Source organism: Punica granatum, chromosome 8 (genome assembly GCF_007655135.1).
Source record: "Punica granatum isolate Tunisia-2019 chromosome 8, ASM765513v2, whole genome shotgun sequence".
In the NCBI taxonomy this organism is placed as follows: domain Eukaryota; kingdom Viridiplantae; phylum Streptophyta; class Magnoliopsida; order Myrtales; family Lythraceae; genus Punica; species Punica granatum.
In genome coordinates this window covers 3,899,045-3,918,249 of record NC_045134.1, presented here as the reverse complement: position 1 = coordinate 3,918,249, position 19,205 = coordinate 3,899,045, and the positions used below count along the sequence as shown (strand labels likewise).

Sequence of the window (19,205 nt, the reverse complement as noted above, 5' to 3'; positions counted from 1 at the left end):
GGTGGATGAAACTTTTGAATACTGCCATAACTCTCATTGAACTGGAAACCGGTCGAGATGAGTCGTCCGTCACGTCCTGGGGCCCACAAAAGGGTTGGCCTGGCCCGGTGAACTCTTTTGCCTCATCTTTTATCCATCTTAATAAACATTCTCTATTTTGCCGTTCAGCCATCGCTATCTATTTCAATTAATTAATTTTTGCCAAACATAACTAGAGGCCTTTCTCGGGGTCGCTTTGTCGTGGTCGCGGCGGCATTGGCCTCCCAGAGATAAGCCTAAGCTGTTTTAGGGGATAAAATCTGGGCAATCAACAAATCAATGTATCCTAATATAGAAAAGTTGAATTGTGACGTATGAAAAAGCTCCATTTTGATGACCAATAACTTTTTAAATTCCTTTAACTTTTGAATATTTCAATCTTAACAATATAATCATTCACAATATTTAAATTCGCAAGTAATTAGTAAAAATATTTTAAAAAATTAAGAAAATTTTTTATTCGTGAAGAAATATTTTATCTTTATTGAAATATTCAAATATTATCAAAAGAGTAAATAATATATTGATAAATATAAGTTAATTATATTTTATTAATTTTTTTGTACTTATTTGCTTAGTGTAGGCCGATACCTAATTTAAACTAGTTGATATTTGTGCATTGCACGGTAATAATTTATCAATATTTAATAAACAAATACGATGCGAAATCTATATAAAGTTAAGATATGTAACGAGTAGGTATATCACTATAACTTACGAGGGAAAGTAGAAGAATAGTGAAAATTATGATGGCAAATTAGTATCTACTCTAATCTTATAAAAATGTGAAAAATATAGATGAATAGGGTACATTAATCTATAATATGTATAGAATTGCGTAGAGCTAATGGTGTAGAAAAAACTAAAGCAAATAAAAGATATGCATAAAATGAATTTTTGAGTCATTTATTTATAGGATATTATTGCATTGAATTTAATAAATATTTTGTATTCCAAGGAGGTTTTTACAAATTATCGAGAAGACTTTTAATTTTTCAAAAAAGCTCATAAATGTATATTAATACATAAAAATTATATGGACATATATCTAAAATCCATTGTATATGGCACAAATAAAATACAGTATAAATTCATTTAGTTGAAATTGAAAGGTCAATTAACGTGGAGTTAAACGGTTACGAATTAGCTTACATGATGCAATATGGTCCTCCTTTTCAGCTACTATTACAATTGATGATTTATTTTTTTAATTAAAGAAAATGAAGAGCCAAAAGTAGAGTCGTGCGAGTTAATTGTATACAAACTTTGTTCCAATGAAAGTTATAATCCATTACACAACCGATAAATGCAAATATCGTTAGAATTAGAATGATTAGTCTTAATCACACAATTGAGTGAGCTAGATCTTAGTTTTCACTTGGTCCAAGCCAGTCAAGAGTCAACGGCCCCAAAGCAAAAGTCAATCTAAAAAATTAACCACACTTTTTTATTAAACTAGTAAGTGTGTGTGTGCGTTGCACACATACCACTATATTAATGAAAAACGAATTCAATTTTATTATCTTATCATGCATAAATGTAATTAACAAAATTATCAAGTCATTAAAAAAATATTTAACCTTACTTAGCCCCAAGTGTCGTTCTCCTTCTTCACGGACTGCATTTGGTACACTCTCTAAAGTATGAAATAAGGAATACACTCAACTTGCAAATTTTATAAGACAATAAATTATTGAAATGCACAAGGTTAGCCATGTAATTTTGTTTGAGTAAATAACTTTCATACCTTTTCACTAATACGATAAGCATGTCTTCTTAACAACCTTTTTTTCTTTCAGATACCAATGCTTTTGTTTGTTCTTCACGGACTTCATTTGCTACAATTGATTCTCTACTGTGATAAGAGAAAGAACATATGTATCATTCAAAATTTTCTCATTATTCATAATATGAAATTATTATGAATTAATAACTGTATTCTATGTCAAATGGGATATTAAGAAAAATTAAATGATTGAAGTAAATAAGATGGTTCTTGTATTTGTGTTTAAATGAATCGCTTTCATATTTTTCAATTGAAGTCCGTCTAGTGAACAACTAATTATTTTCTTTGCTCATCATGTCCAGGTCAGTTTCTTCATGATAGTTTCCACTTTCTTCACCTTCCACCTCAAAGCATAAGCATATTCTTCACTCCAATCACCCACTAATTTTTGCAGTAATAGCATTCCCTGAATTCTCTCCCAAACACCTTTCATTTGACAATTAGAAAAGATGTGGTCTCGAGTTTCATATCCATTCTTGCATAGCATACAAGAAAAATTATCAATGCAAATTCCCCACTGGAAGCATACTGTTAAAATATTGAAGGCCAACAAATGAATGAGATCCTAGGGATATGACCAGAAAGGCTTTGTTTGGGAACGGAGTGGAGTTTGACTTTACTTCATTCTAATTATAAATAACTATATTTATTTGGGGTTATAATGACCGTGTTGTTGAATTATGAGAAAAAATGAGAAAAAGTAATGAATAGTTGAGAGAAAGTAATGATTGTGTTGTTGAATTATGAATAAAGTAATGAATAGTTGAGAGAATTTAGTATTAAAAATTGAATTGAATGGTAGTTAAGATAAAAAAAATGAAGAAAAAAGGAAAAATAATAATTGTATTAGTTGAATTGAAAATAAATGGAATTAAAGTGAAGTAGAGTTAAACAAAATTATTTTGTTGCTAAATAAGGCAATATGCCATTCAACTTTACTTCTACATAGTTCAATATCTTGCCAAGCCACAGACAGTTTAAATCTGGAGCTATCATTCCACATAACTCTGTCATCGTCTGCAAACATAACAGAAGCCGGGACAGAAGCTTGTATCAAATATGCCTGAGCATCAGTATTTCATGCCCAAATCCATTGTCCATCTTTATAAACTAATCTGAGCTTCTGTTCATATGAAACTAAAGAGAAACATCTCCGCCTATTTGAACAAAAATCTACCAAAGAACCCTCCCTACACGACTTATCATACCAAATGTAAATGCTCGTGTCTAAACTTCAGTAATTTCCTCGAACAACATGAGCTATTATTTTTAGATTTAATAGTCCATATACATCTACCCTAGATCAGGTATTTATTTACCCAGGCCACCCATAAGGAGCATGAACGTACTAGCAGTTCCTTAATACAATAATTTCGTTCCAGACTTCAAGCTTCTCATTTGGTAAACAGACTTCCAACCATTTAACCCTAGCGACCCTCGCAACAAAAGTCGAACCTTTCTGCAAAGAAAGCACTGCACACTTGTTAAACCATTTTAATAACTTTCTTAGGCAAAAAAATTATTTGTCATACTAAGGTGACTTGAAGAACTGTAGCTTTCCTGCATAAAGCAAATATTGAGGCGTCCATCTTTTGATTCTCCCATTAATCCTCTTAGTATGAGCTGAACAATCATTCCTGACAACTGAACAAGCAAAAGACAATGACACCCAAAAATATACGGAGGAACTCATAAATTTACAGCATTGAAAGTGCAGATTTATTCTTAACTAATAAACACAACAATGTAATATACTCAAGCTCAAATACATAAATAAATATATCAACTTTCTAGGCACTTCATGAAGCTTCTTCTCATAGAAGATATAAATTTAAGTGCGAGAGTTAAAGTATATATGTAGAAACATGATATAGCAATTCAACCCTTGCAACAAGCTCAATGGATCTATTGTAGGTTGCTTCAAACCTTGTGAAGGGCTTAAATTTTTAATAACAAAACCGTCTTCACCTAATCTAATGAACCATAATAATATTGCGATACGCAGCTATTGAAATGTTGAAGAATGTTACATGTGTCATAACCGTATTCAAAATCCAAGGAAGCTAGCTGAAGTACCTATAAGCATGTCATAAAAAAAAAATACTCCATGAACTTGGTTTTAAAGCCAATTTTAAATGAGATTTGTTATTCTAATGAGTATGAACTGAACCAGAAGCACCACATTTGGCTATACAAATTACATAAATTAGTTAGTAATTTCCGCTGCTTGTCCGAAGTTTAATCCATGGGATTTGATAGCTGGTCCTAAAAAATCACCAACATATGCTTTATGCCCAAACATTCCAAATAGGCTTCTTCGAGTCTTCTTTTTTTAGGAAATGGCATTATAAAAGGAGTTCCATTAGTCTAACACCAATCTATAAGTTCCACTATGAAAGATAAACAGCTATCTATACTATTTATCTACATTAAAAAATTATAAAATTAACATGAGTATTCATTCCTTAGGGGAAGATAAAGAAGATATGGAAATTGAAATTAAAGTAGCAAATGGACGTAACAAATATACCGACAAGCATTCGGTATGCATAATTCCCAACGCATCAAGACTAATTACAAAACTTGAGTTCCTAAAACGATGCCCTCAATGAAAAGTCATTTACTTCCTCAATAACCGACTAATTATTTTCAGATAACGGGATATCCTTGTAGGGTTGTTTGAAAATGGAGTTGAGTTTTCAAACCATGTGTGTATATATATATATATATATATATATATATATAATTGGGTTGTAATAATAAGGTGGAGGGAGAAAATAAAAAATAATAATGATTGTGTTTTTGAATTATGAAACAAAGTGAGAAAAATAATGAATAGTTGGGAGAAAGTAATGATTGTGTTATTGAATTGTAGAAAAAGTAATGAATAGTTTAGAGAATTTAATATTAAAAATTGAATTGAATGGTTAAAAAAATGAAGAAAAATGGAGAAAATAATAATTGTGTTGTTGAATTGAAAATAAATGAAATACAGTAAAAAAAAACTCCAAAACCAAACAAAGCTAAGTCACCAATTTTGATAAATGCAAATATAAGCCATTGGTCACAATTAATGAATTATTACAACTAACCAATATACTATTAGAAAAGACAACATACAAAGATCTTATTTTCTATAACATGATCTCATACAAGCTAGAAAGATATTCTTACACAAACCTTAGCACTAAACGACCATAAAATTGCATTTCAGTGTCATAAGCATATCATCGACCAATTAGTAGGCATAACTACATAAATCTTGGCAGTTAGAGTTGACAGAAATCTAATGATGAGAAAGAGAACGGCGAGAACTGATGAGAAAGACGTCGTGCAAGAATAAGAGTGATCTAATCCTCGAACAACCATCCAACAGTGAGAGTAAACGAACCTGATGATGAGAGAGACTTGATCCGGTAACATCAATTCGGGCAGAGAAAGTAAATGAATCGTATGATGAGAACGAATATGGCAAATGAACGTGATGATGAGAAAGACTAGAACATCATTTTGGGCAGTGAGGAGAGTAAACGAATTGGGTGGTGTGAAAAAGACGGATGGGAGGCAAGAAGGAGAGACGGACCATATTTTTATTAGATGGGTTGGATTGGATAAACCGTTAGTCTGGGTAGTGGGCGTCTACTCACCCGAAGGGGTAGGGGTAGTTTATTCATTTACTTACTATCTTTCTAATAATAGGCAATGAACCGGTTGTATTTGGTTTTAGAGTTGAATTGAGTTGAGTTTGATTTTAATTGGTTTGTAATGATTTCGTTGTTGAATTAAGAGAAAAAATGTGAAAAAATAATAAATAGTTGAGAAAAAGTAATGATTTTTTTTTGTTGAATTGTGGAAAAAGTAATGAATAGTTGAGAGAATTTAGTATTAAAACTTGAATTGAACGGTTAAAAAAATTAAAGAAAAAAGGAAAAATAATAATTGTGTTACTAAATTGAAGATAAGTGAAATTAATTGGAGTTGAGTTAAGAAATTTTGAATACCAAACAGTAGAGTTAATGTTTAAAAACAAAATAGTTAGAATATATATTTTTTTGGTAAAACAAATTTTTTTCCTATTGAAAAAAATAGTTGTTTTCCTTCAGGGCGGAGGTTGTTTAGGGAAAATGAGAAATTGAAAACATAAGGTACGTTTTATGTAGAAAAGGATAAGCCGTAGATATTAGCAATAGAGTTAAGTTTTAAAATTTAGCTCTATTCTCATTTAAATATGTAAAAGACAAATGAGTATGCTGGTGACAAATGTATTTATATATATATATATATATATTTAAGTGGATTGTAATAATAAGATTGATGAAGAAATAAAAAAAAATGAATTGTAGAAAAAGTAATGAATAATTGAAAAAATTTAGTATTAAAAATTGAATTAAATGGCGGGTAAGATTAAAAAATTGAAAAAAGATAAAAAGTAATAATTATGTTGTTGAATTGAAAAAAAAAAGTAAAATGGAGTGAAGCGGAGTGGAGTGTAAAATATTTCAACTCCAAAGCCAAATGGATCCCTATAAAAAGGAGAAGGAATACCATTATCTTTCAGGCCACGTTTGGTTCGTTGGAATGTGACTGATACATAATAGAATAGACATGGATTAGAGTAAATAGGGAATAAAATAAAAATTCTTATGAACTTTTATTTGTTTGGTTGGAGGGAATAACAAAACTGAAAACTGAAATTTTATATTTAGTTGATAGAAATACACAGGGAATATGACATTGTAAAATAAAAATAAAATATTTGAAACCACCACTGTTCATCTTCTTCTCCGAAGATGAATAACAGCAACAACCATGGATAAGGTCGAGCCGGAGTAATCAGTCGATCTTCCACCATCATTCCTCTCCCTCTTCTCCTTCCCCGACCTCCTCTGGTCTCGAGGCGAGACACTCCGCCTATTCCCTGACCTTCGAGGTGAAAAACTTCGACTCCTGCTCCTTCTCCTTCGATGCCTATCCTTGTCCCCGTCCTTGTCTTCGTGCCACTCTCTGCTCCGGCTTCATTTCCTCGAATGCTAGTCCATGTCCCTGTCTCAATCGCGATCCCTCCTTCTGCTTCTTGACCAGTGCCGTCTGTCCGAAACCCTAGGCTGGTGGCAGAGCGAGGGGATCAGTGTCTTCAGGCGGGGAATGGGTTGACGAGCGAGTTTCAACTCGCGAACTAGAGTTGCTGAGTGGACTGGCGGAGTCGAGTCGTTGAGGCGCGAAGCTTCGAGGTAGGAATTGCAGTCAGAGGAGGGCTCGAGCAATTCTCAGCTTGGATTGCTCTGGCATCACAGTCGGGCAAGCAAAGAGATAGAACGATGGCATGAGATTGAAATTATTGAAGAAATGCGAGGGAATTTTCATCTTTTCATACCCTTTTCTGGATACACAATGGCTATTCCATACATTCAAGAGAGGCTTTCAAATTCTTTATGAAAGCCGGATTGTGATGCCCATCCGGAATAGTTATTTCGTATTCTCATGAACCAAACGTCAGATTGCGTATTCTGTTCCCCATCATTTCCTGCAAACCAAACGTGCCCTCAATGAAAAGGCAAGTGCAAATATGACTTAGGATATAATAGGAATTACAAGAAAAATAGGAATAGATCATAAGGATGAAATGAGAAATAATAAATTGAAAAAATGAAAATTAGCCCTACACTTTTATATTCGGTATGAATATTTTATAAAAATAAAATCAATATAACTTTGGTGGTTCCGATGCCCTTTTCCGTGATAAGGCGTCGGATTCGAATATTGCATAACGAAAAGAATCCACGGTTTGAAGGGCCTACTTTTTAGTGGGCCGATGAAAGTCGGGTCCTGTAAGGCGTCAGAATATCAAGTGATGCACTTTAAAAAATGGAAAGAAAAGAAAATCAAATATTAAAGCCGAAAAAATACACCAAACCGGAATTTCCAATTGGCAATTCTGCATGCAAAAACGCCCCTCTCTCTCTCTCTCTCTCGCTCCCCCTCTCTGTCCTCTCAAAAGGTTTCATTTTCACTTCACAGTCGCCACTCTCTCTGTCATTTCCCTCTCCTCTCTCTCTCTCTCTCTTCTGCAGAGAGGAGAAGAAAACAGAGTACATACAGCAGACTCAGGAGTCCAACTAATTTCAGCCAGCAATCTTGCTGCTCATCGAGGTCGCTTCTGTGAGCTCAGCCGCAGCCGTCACGGCACGTTGAGGTACATTGACCCTCCCCTTCTCCCGTCCTAGGGTTTCTCAACGGATTCCTAAGGGAAGCCCGCGCCTTCGGGGCTAATTCGCTGGAGAAAGGTTCGTTTGACCTGCATTTTGTGTTATCGGGTTTGTTTCCCGGCGGAGTTCAGGGAAACCAGAGTAGCAGCAGTGGAGAAGAATATGGCAGTGCTGCATTTTCCTTCGTGGTTCTGCCTCGTTTTCGGGTCTATAGCCTGAAGGGCTTGGTTTGGTCATGCATTTTGCTTTCGATTTTTCCGGGTTTTGGGGGATTTTATTGATTGAGTTTCACTGACTGGGATGAAACGGGTTTTGGGGTTTAAGCGTTGCCGCTGTTGGGACGACTGTTTAGGGTTTTGGAGTGGCGGTAGCTGTGGGCCTCTCTTCTGCTTCTTGCTCTCTGTTTTACTGTCATAGCCTCGAGAACCGTTTGTTCTTTTTTCAGTACAATGGAAGCAAAAGGGGAGCCTAGTGGGACAGAGGAGGCTGGTTCCGGCATCTTGGAGGCGGAGATAACCGGAATAACGTTCGGGCTGGCATCTCGGGATGAAATCGTCAGTTTCTGTGCTGCTTTAACCTTCGTTTTCATGATTTATTATATTTTCATAGTCTTGCACTATCTTGCTTTGGCTCTGGTAGTGGTGTTTTAGGCATTAGTATTGGTTATCTTGTTGTTTTGGCTGTTTACTTGAGGCTTTTTACCTGCTTCCATCATGGTTTTTCTTGCATTCGTTGATGTTTTCTCACTCCTTTTTTTTTTGGGTACTAGAATAAAGCATCGATAAATGAATGCCCGATTACCCATGCAAGCCAGTTATCGAACCCATTTCTAGGCCTGCCCCTGGATTTTGGGAGATGTGAATCATGTGGCACATCTGATCTGGGTCAATGTGAAGGTAATTGTTTGATTCTGGTTAATATATATTTCGAATGTGGTCGCTTGCTAATCTGTGAAAATTGAAAATGTAAGCATTTTTTCTCCCACTGATGCTGAAAATGTAAAGGAAAGATTCTTTTTACTCTTTACTTGCAGGACATTTTGGATATATTGAACTGCCCACACCGGTATATCATCCAAGCCATGTCAGCGAATTGAAAAAAATGCTGAGCTTGTTGTGCTTGAAGTGTCTCAAAATGAGAGACAACAAGGTGATCCTCATTTTAGCATTTTTTTCCTCTCCAATATCCATTTTCTTCTCAAGTATGTGCTAAAAAGTGGACTGTAAAATAAATTAAACCTTCAGTCCTGTTCAATGAGTCTTCTCTGTGTCACATGAAGGATGATAAGCTCGTAAATCATGCTTATATCCTCGTTTTTTTTCGAGGAATGACAAGCTGTTGTATCTCACATATCCTGTCAGTGATATGGAGATTCATGTGAAGGAGTATCTTCAATCTATATCTATATATAGAAGGAATATCTTTCCTTCTATTTTTTTTTTCTTTCGCAGACTCAATTCCTTTTGCTGCATTTGTTTTAGATAAATTGTTACTCGCATGATTTGGCAGAAAAATAATGAGGCAAAATTTGCTACAGATATTATCACTGTTTTAGCCTGATTTTCTGGAACCTTACATAGACAATGCATTTGGAGACTCAGATGTATGTTCTGGTTGGTTTTCCAATGCCGTTGGACTCATTATCTCCACCATGATTGTGGTCATAAGATATATGCTTTTCCCATTGCAGCTATTCATTTTTGTGGGTTTTTTTTTTTCCTGGTGTCAGTTTTTTCTTCTGAATGGTAAATGAGTATTCTTTAGTTTATTTTTATCAACGGAAGTTGGGAAACATCGTACTTGACACAAGTAGTTTCATACCTTCTCTTCTCATCTTCATGTGGTTGTATGTCTTTTCAGTGTTCTGTCAAAGCTGGCGGTTTAGGTGACAGATTACTGGGTGCATGTTGTGAGGTATGTATCTGTATATATATTGATTATGTTCCATACATCTCATCTGTTCATAGGAAAGAGTTAGTCGCAACATGATCTGCCAAGTCTTGTATTGAAATCTCATTATATCCTAAAATACATTGCAACAATAAAACTGTCACATGAAACAATCAACTTTTTACAAGAGTTAAGAATAATTCTATATTTAGGTAGTCTGGGGTGGTATGTGTTATAGCTGAAAACCAAGGCTAATGATGTGCAGTCTACTTATGATTGTGACTTCACATTGAGGATAAAAACATGTGTATTTATGGTACTCCAACTTTACCTACTGCTTGATATTATTTCACCTCTTAGATCTGATTTCCTGTGCTGGGGAGTTTCAGAGCCAGTCTGCTGGAATTGGGTTAATCTTTTTCCCTCTGCATATTTTTCTGCAAGATTCTGAAATCTGAATCTCTTTTGCACAGGATGCTGCTCAGGTTTCTGTCAGGGAAGTTAAAAAATTGGATGGTGCTTGCAGTTTGGAGTTGAAACTGTTGTCTAAGTCAAGATATCATGAAGGCTTCTGGAATTTTCTCGAAAGATATGGATTTAGATACGGTGTCGACCATCGACGAGCATTGCTTCCTCGTGAGGTTGTAATCTTTTACCTTTTCATTAATTAGTTCTTTCGCCCAATATTAATGATTTGATTTTACATAGAAGTATAGGAATGAATGCTTTTTATTTGTAGATCTCTACCATGTTGCTGCTAAACTTTTGAAGCTCCTCACTTACGATATTTCTTATATATGTTGAACAGGTTCAGGGAATTCTGAAAAAGATGCCCAAAGAGACCAAAAAGAAGCTTGCTGCGAAAGGATATTTCCCTCAGGATGGATATATCCTGCTGTACTTGCCCGTACCACCAAACTGCCTGAGTGTTCCTGATGTATCTGATGGTGTCAGCGTTATGTCATCGGTAGGCTGTAATAAGCTTAACCTGTGGACGGTTACCATTTGTTTTTCCGCTGCTTAGACTATAAATTAACTTTTTGCCTTTTCTTTTGAAGGATCTATCACTGACAATGTTGAGGAAGGTCTTGAAACAAGTTGAGATCATCCGAAGCTCACGATCCGGGGATCCTAATTTCGAGTCAGAAGAAGTGGAAGCGAATGACTTGCAGACTGCTGTACAGCAGTATCTTGAAGTGAGGGGCACTGCAAAGGTAGCCAGAAATGTTGATGCTAGATATGGGGTTCGCAAGGAGTCCAGTGACTCCGCTACCAAGGCGTGGCTGGAGAAAATGCGGACTCTCTTCATCAGGAAGGGATCTGGATTCTCGTCTCGTAGTGTTATCACTGGGGATGCTTTCAAGAAGGTGAATGAAATTGGCATCCCATATGAAATTGCTCAGAGGATAACCTTTGAGGAGAAGGTTAGCAACCACAACATGAGGTACCTGCAAGAGTTGGTAGACAAGAAGCTGTGCCTCACATACAAAGACGGGGCATCCACATATTCCCTTCGAGAGGGCTCCAAGGGGCACACATTTCTTAAACCAGGTCAAATAGTTCATCGGAGGATTATGGACGGGGATATAGTCTTCATCAACAGGCCACCAACTACCCACAAGCACTCACTGCAGGCACTGTCAGTTTATGTTCATGAGGATCACACAGTGAAGATTAATCCTCTGATATGTGGTCCCTTGGGTGCTGATTTTGATGGTGACTGCATTCACCTCTTCTATCCACAGTCCCTGGCAGCAAAAGCTGAAGTTTTGGAGCTTTTCTCGGTGGAGAAACAGTTGCTTAGTTCTCACAGTGGAAACCTCAATTTGCAGCTTGCAACTGATGCCCTCTTATCGTTAAAGTTGATGTTCAGGAGGTATTTTTTCGATAAACCATCTGCGCAGCAGTTAGCGATGTTTGTGTCCTCAGACTTGCCACAGCCAGCCATTTTGAAGGCTGATCGATTTCGGAGCAGTTGGACCGTCTTGCAAATGTTGCAGATGGCTCTACCTACTGGTTTTGACTGTTCTAGTGACAAGTACTTGATCAGGAAGAGTGACATTCTCTCGGCCAGTTTTGGGAGGGATGTTACTTCATTGATGATCCCATCCATGCTCCCTTCAATGTTAAATGAGATTGTCACATATATTATATTCAACAAGGGTCCTCAGAGAGTTCTGAATTTCTTCAATTCCCTTCAGCCATTACTGATGGAAAACGTATTTGCTGAAGGATTTAGCGTATCCTTGGAAGATTTTTATGCACCAAAATCAGCAATTCGAGACATTCATAGCAACATATTGGACATTTCACCCTTATTATATTATTTGACCTCAAGCCACAATGAGCTAGTGCAAAGACATTTGGAAAGAGATATCCGACGTACAAGAGACCTGCTTTTGCCATTCATTTTGGACTATTCTGCATTAGGCGTGTTGATTGACTCAAAGAGTGAGTCTGCTATTAATAAAGTTGTTCAGCAAATTGGTTTCCTAGGGCTGCAACTTTCAAACAAGGGAAAATTCTATTCAGTGTCTCTGTTTGATGAAATGGCTTCACTTTATGAGAGTAAATATCCTTTTGATAGGGCCGACTGTCCCGCTGGGAAGTACGGAATGATCAAGAGCTCTTTCATCAGTGGCTTAGATCCTTATGAGGTCATGGCACATTCAATTTCTACAAGGGAAGTCATTGTCCGCTCAACAAGAGGACTTTCTGAACCGGGGACACTGTTCAAGAATTTAATGGCCATTCTTCGGGATGTTGTTATTTGTTATGACGGAACTGTGAGGAATGTTTGTAGCAATTCCATTATACAGTTTGAATATGGTGCTGGACCAGGAAGCAAGCCTGAGACTCTGTTTCCTCCCGGTGAACCTGTAGGTGTCTTAGCTGCAACTGCTATGTCAAATCCTGCTTACAAGGCAGTTCTTGATTCCTCTCCAAATAGTAATTCGTCATGGGAGCAGATGAAGGTAACTACAATAGCTGTTTCTGACTTTTGAACACCCGAACTCCTAGATCTTCAATTTTCTTTCCCAGGACAAGTGCCTAATGGCTCATCTTCTTCTCTCTTCAGGAAATATTGCTCTGCCGGGTCAATTTCAGAAATGAACCTATTGATCGCCGTGTAATTTTATACTTAAATGATTGTGGGTGTGGAAGGAATCATTGTCGGGAAAATGCAGCGTGTGTGGTGAAGAACCACTTGAGTAAGATCAGTCTGAAAGATGCTTCAGTTGAATTCATGGCTGAGTATGTATTATATTCTTTAATCTTCTGTTCTGAGAATCACCGTTGGGATCACTTATCTTTTTGAACGATGCTTTGGTTCTGTAGTTTTATGTTGTCAGTAATTTGCTGAGCATGCTTGGATTGTATTTTACTTCTGTTGCTATTACAACACGTCTCTTAGATTTTAGAGAACTAATGTCTTAATATGGTTTGATGCGTAACTGACTTGTTTATGATCTAGTTTTATGGAGTTAACAGCAAAATACTGTGATCTGACCTCTTGTTTTGCATCTTACATACAGACTCAGACACACTAAACACAGAAAATAAAAGACATGTTTTTGCTCAGCACATCTTATGTATACTTCAGGAGATATATTGTAATGCGTTCTGATGCCTCGTTTCTATTTACAGATTTAAAGATCAGCGAACTGTATTTGAGGGCTCTGGAATGCATAGTGGATTGGTTGGTCATATTCATCTCAATGAGGTGAGTAATAAATATGATGATTCATCCTCTTGCATTTTCTAATCTAGATGGAGAAATGTCAAATCTACATGAAGTTTTCCATTTTCTATGAGGGTTCTATGTTTTGCTTTGTGATAAAAGACTTGTTTGATAGGTACTGCTAAGAAAGCAGAATATTAGCATGCTTGATGTTCAACAAAGGTGCCAAGAGACTCTTCAGAAGTTCAGGAAGAAGAAGAAAGTTGGATTTCTCTTTAAGAAGATTGTTATATCTGTCAGGTAAGTTCTGAGTTTTCTACTAATGGATGTGCTTTATGCATGCCTTTCATTGGTCTCATTCAGTTAAGAGCACAACTTAAAATCCTCGTGACAGGTAATATTGGGGATGTGCTTGCCATGCGCCAGTCGTGATAATAATTCCTGCCATTGCATCTAACTTTTTAATCGAATTGTATTAGAGGATCTGATCCAAACTAGTCATCTTGGTGTACTCCACACTTTCTGTAGGCAATCGAGACTCCGTGGAGAATAGTTTGGTAAAAGGCCCATCCCTTAACATTTCTTTATTTATAGGGGTACTACTGGAGAATACTTAAGGACAATATAAAGAAATGCTCCAATATTTTAAATATGTAATGTTTCTCCTTATTCTTTCAACTTTTTGTCACGTTAGCTGACCGTAGTTTGTCAATCAAGAATTAGGAGAATGTAGATATCTTTTATTTTATTTTTGTGTCAGTTTTCTTCCTTTGTTACTTGCCTTTAACGTTGGAAGCATGTGCCATCTGATGGGGTGCTTCAAATTATGTTTCCATTTTTCCAGTGAAGGCTGCTGTTTCCATCATCTACGTCCTGCAAAAAAATCGGAAACTCCATGCCTGTCGTTTTCTTTGATGGACTGGACTGAGGTTCAATTGGAGAAAACTGCACACATCCTTGCAGACATGATTTGCCCAGTTCTCCTGGAGACCATAATTAAAGGTAACTATTTTTAGTAAATTGACTATTCTGGTACATTTTACAAGTTGTCTTTTAACTATTTTTCTGTAAGAGTTTGTCCTATTCCTATAAATCAGAGAAATAAGTTAGTTTCAATAATATGTAAACTTTGTATGTTGAATGGACAGGTGATCCTCGGATTGCTTCAGCAAACATAATTTGGATCAGTTCGGATATGAACACTAGGATAAAGAATCAGGGCCGGGAGGAGAAAGGTGAACTGGCACTGGACGTCACCCTGGAGAAACCTGTCTGCAAACGAAGTGGTGATGCTTGGAGAATTATTCTGGACTGCTGTCTTCCTTTCCTTCACTTAATTGACACAAGGCGGTCCATCCCATATGCCGTGAAACAGATTGAGGAATTGCTTGGAATTTCTTGCGCATTTGATCAGGCAGTGCAGGTACGGTCGACTCATTTACTTCCACCTATCTCTCATTGAAAAAAGGATGGCATGAATGAATTATATGGATTGATCGTGGATGTCATTTATTCATTTTTTCCCTATGGCTTTGCAGCGCCTTTCAACATCGGTGACTATGGTGGCGAAAGGCATTCTGAAGGAGCATCTCATTCTCCTCGCTGACACCATGACCTGCTGTGGCAATTTGATTGGTTTTAATTCTGGTGGTTATAAAGCTTTATCTCGTGCTCTGGGTGTACAAGTGCCATTCACTGAGGCGACACTTTTTGTACGTGATATTTGATCTTTTTCTAAGAAAGCTCCCTTGCAGTTGCAGTTGGTGTATTTGCAATTATAACTGTCTGGACAATATTTTTCTGCTTGTTTTGGATAACAAGCAAAAACAATTGCACTTAACTATGCGCAGGGGCAACTACAGAGGAGCTAAATTCTGTTCATGCAAGAACAACAATACTTTCAATATTTTGTACACTGCTTTCTGAACTTGTAATCATTTGCAGACCCCAAGGAAATGCTTTGAGAGGGCCTCGGAGAAGTCCCACACTGATTCCTTGTCAAGCGTAGTTGCTTCCTGCTCATGGGGCAAGCCTGTAGCTGTCGGTACTGGGTCAAAATTTGACCTTCTTTGGGGCACACAAGAGGTTTCTACTTTCAAATTTAGATTCCCTGCCTTTTCCTAGTGTGATGTCTAGGTGGAAGTCCCTTGATTTTATATTTTTCCTTTCCCAGATGGACTTGAAACATGAAGGGGAAACAGATATATATGGTTTTCTCCATATGGTGAGAGGCACGAAGGTGGTTACTGGATTGGACACCGGTTGCCTCGGTATGGATGTAGACCACCTAAACAACGAAGGGGAGGATGCTGACCTCTGCCTTTCTCCAGAGAACGATGGAGGTTTAGGAAAGCCATCCTTTGAAGACAGTGAGCTGTTTAAGGATACCTTTGGGAGTGAACCGGCAGGGGGAGATTCATGGTCTACCTGGGATAAACAAGATACCTCCAAGAAAGTAGAGGATGATTCCTTTGGATCAGGTGGTTGGGATAGTAATGTCTCCTGGGGGAAGAAAACTGATATTAGGCCTGAGACAGGCCCATCTAATGCTGATTCCTGGTCTACCAGGGATAAACAAGAGACCTCCAAGAAAGTACAAGATGATTCCTTCGGATCAGGTGGTTGGGATAGTAATGCCTCCTGGGGGAAGAAAACTGATAGTAGGCCTGAGACAGGCCCCTCTAATGCTGATTCCTGGTCTACCTGGGATAAACAAGATACCTCCAAGAAAGTACAAGATGATTCCTTTGGATCAGGTGGTTGGGGCGGTAAGGCAAGCAACAAAAATGATGCTTCTGCCACTGGAGATTTGTTGAAGTCTGATGAGAGGGAATCTGTGGGCTGGGGGAAGGACAAAAGTGGAGCCGAATTCAGGAATAGCTGGGGCAGTTATGCAGAGCCTCCGGTGCAAGAAAGTGAGAACCATGAGCATTGGGGACAGCAGAGATCACAGAAGACTGGAAGCGAAGCTGAATTTGGAAACAGTGGCTGGGGAATGATTCCAAAGTCCACAGCTCAAGAAAGTGAGACCCCAGATACATGGGGACAGCAGAGTTCAAAGAGGACTGGGAATGAGGCGGAGTCTGGTAACTGCATCTGGGGCAGTTCATGGAAGCCCCCGGTCCAAGAAAGGAAGAACCAAGGTCCATGGGGACATAAAAGTTCAGAGAACTCTGAGCAATCTGATAGCGGTTGGGGTAGTAGTCCGAAGTCTAAGGCTGAAGCAACTGAGAAACAAGGGAATTGGGGACAGCAGAGTTCAAATTACTTGTCTTCTAATATGCATACAGAGTCTAGCTGGGGAAAAGACAAAGCTGCTGCAACTTCGGATTTCTCTGGAGGATCTGGAGATAATCGTGTCGGGTCCATGAGTTGGGACTCTGCTCCTTCGTGGAGAAAGAGCAAAGATGACGACACATTTGCACAACCCAGTGGCTGGCCCACCCAGGAAAAGAATGAAGTACAAACTGTGGATGCTAACACCACAGAGGTTCAAGGAAATGATTCATGGTCTAATAAGGGTAAGGAGGCTGAGGATTGTTGGAAATCTGGAGCTCAAATCACAGAGGGCACAACCTGGGGTTATAAAGTGGAAGCTCAGGGAAATGATTCCAAGTCTAGTTGGAATGGTGCCATATCTCCTAAGGTTAATGATGGGGGCTGGGGAAGTAATAAAGACGACGACTTTTCTTCAAAAAGTGATGGCTGGAATGATTTGGGCAATCAATCTTCGAAAGGTTGGAATAAGAAAGAAAATGATTCTTCTCCAAAAGCTGATGGCTGGGGGAAGAAATCTGAGGGTAGTCAATCTTCAAAAGATTGGGGTAAAAGAGATGATGATGTTTCCACTCCTAAAACTGATGGGTGGAACAGTTCAGGCTGGGGGAGTAAGTCAGAGGATGCCGACCAATCTAATAACTGGAGCAGTTCTCAGGGTGCCGAGGAAAGTAAAAGCCAGAACCAATGGGCACCAAAGGAATGGAGAAAGAACCATGACGGGAACAAGAAGGGCTCGAATCCTGAATGGAAGATCAGGAAGAACCGTCCTCCAAGACCACCTGACATGATGTCTCAGCAGGATCCTAATGCTCCTCGCCTCTTTACTGCAACAAGACAGAGGCTGGACATGTTCACTTCTGAGGAGCAGGATATCCTCAACGAAGTGGAGGCCATCATGCAGGCCATTAGAAAAATAATGCGTCAGCCTGGGTAAGTTTCCTGCAACATGTATGCATATCTCTATATATAGCACAGGTGGTAGTTCTTATTTTTATATCCTGTCATGTCCGGTCTGGTCTGTTCAATTCCCTTCTTTGGTTGGGCTTTTTTCCTAACCTGACTTTTGTGTGTGTGTGTGTGAAAAGGTATAATGACTCGGAGCCCCTTTCAGCTGAAGATCAGTCCTATATCGTGGACCATGTCCTGAATTATCACCCAGACAAAGCATCAAAGATTGGTTCAGGGATTGACCATATAATGGTACAGCTTCTGTTCCTTCCTATGCTGACTCGGTTGACTTTCTCTGCATTTGCTTAGTAGCACCTTATGTGATCTGCATCTGATTTGGCAGGTGAGTAAACACGGCAGTTTCCAAGACACCAGGTGCTTCTATGTGGTCTCCACCGATGGTCGCAAGGAAGATTTCTCGTATCGGAAGTGCTTGGAGAACTTCATCAAGGGGAAGTGTCCTGACCATGCAGAAGAATTCATAGGCAAGTACTTCAAAAGGCGGGACCGGGATCGCAATGCTGGGTTCCGGGAGCGTAGTGTCAGTGTTCCTCCTGAGGAAACTGGGACCCCAGGAGAATAGGTAGGATGCTGATATTATCCTGTCTTTGCCATTAATTATGTCTTATCAGATTTGGACTGGTGTTTCTGTTAGCTTTAGGGCTATAGTTGATCATCTGCTGTTTTGATTCTGTACATAAAATGAGCAGATGATTAATTTCTGTAAATATAACCCCTCGAGGTTTGTTTTCCACCGAACAGCATGCCACCTTTCTCATCGGAACTGCCCTTTCCTTTTGAGTTGGGGCAGATCTTCATTGTTCATGTTCATAATTTAGACAGCTAACTTCTTAATCAAGGACTGTGTTCTCTCTCCTTACCGAGATGCTATTCTTCGCTGCTCAGATCATTTTTCTGCTTTTGAATCGAGCATGTATGATGAAATTGTATTCGATTGACCGTTAATGAGATGAAAAGGCCCTCATTTGTGTCCTGACGGACCCCTAGTTGTCCGCAATAGGTTTTCCAAATGCCAACACGTTGGTACCGAAAGAAGAGGTCGGTTTCCTCGTCCGCAATCATGTACTGAAAGAAGAGATCGGTTTCCTCGACAATGGTAGGCTATGTCAGAGACATTGACACATGAATAGCACATCAGATGTCACCTTCAACGGCTGTGAATCTGTGATTCATAGGTGGGCTCGCACCGCCCTGAAAAAGTAAAGAGCCACTATATATTATCTCTTAGTGGGTCCAATTCAGTTGAAACTGAATTACTCTGGTCTATTAGATTTTCTGAGTGAGGATGCACATCGAAAAAAGGGCACCGTGGTAATTAGGGATATTTTTCTCTAAAATTCTTTTTAAAGTAAAA

The 19,205-nt window shown here is 38.3% G+C and overlaps 1 protein-coding gene across 2 annotated transcripts; it reads left to right on the top strand.

Annotated features, from left to right (window-relative positions):
- The first annotated feature begins 7,758 nt into the window (after positions 1–7,758).
- On the top strand, positions 7,759–18,708 carry LOC116187028 (DNA-directed RNA polymerase V subunit 1). 2 transcript variants are annotated; one of them, XM_031515606.1, is made up of 18 exons: positions 7,759–8,018; positions 8,477–8,585; positions 8,801–8,927; positions 9,065–9,180; positions 9,892–9,945; positions 10,395–10,562; positions 10,730–10,888; positions 10,980–12,896; positions 13,001–13,176; positions 13,570–13,645; positions 13,779–13,903; positions 14,448–14,605; positions 14,752–15,026; positions 15,142–15,315; positions 15,548–15,688; positions 15,777–17,812; positions 17,968–18,082; positions 18,174–18,708. In XM_031515606.1, exons 1-18 carry the CDS (start codon positions 7,765–7,767, stop codon positions 18,411–18,413), a joined length of 6,420 nt encoding a protein of 2,139 aa, XP_031371466.1. In that variant the 5' UTR covers positions 7,759–7,764; the 3' UTR covers positions 18,414–18,708. The 2 variants fall into 2 exon arrangements, with proteins under 2 accessions (XP_031371466.1, XP_031371467.1); XM_031515607.1 differs by having other exon boundaries at positions 7,759–8,585.
- Positions 18,709–19,205: the final 497 nt, after the last annotated feature.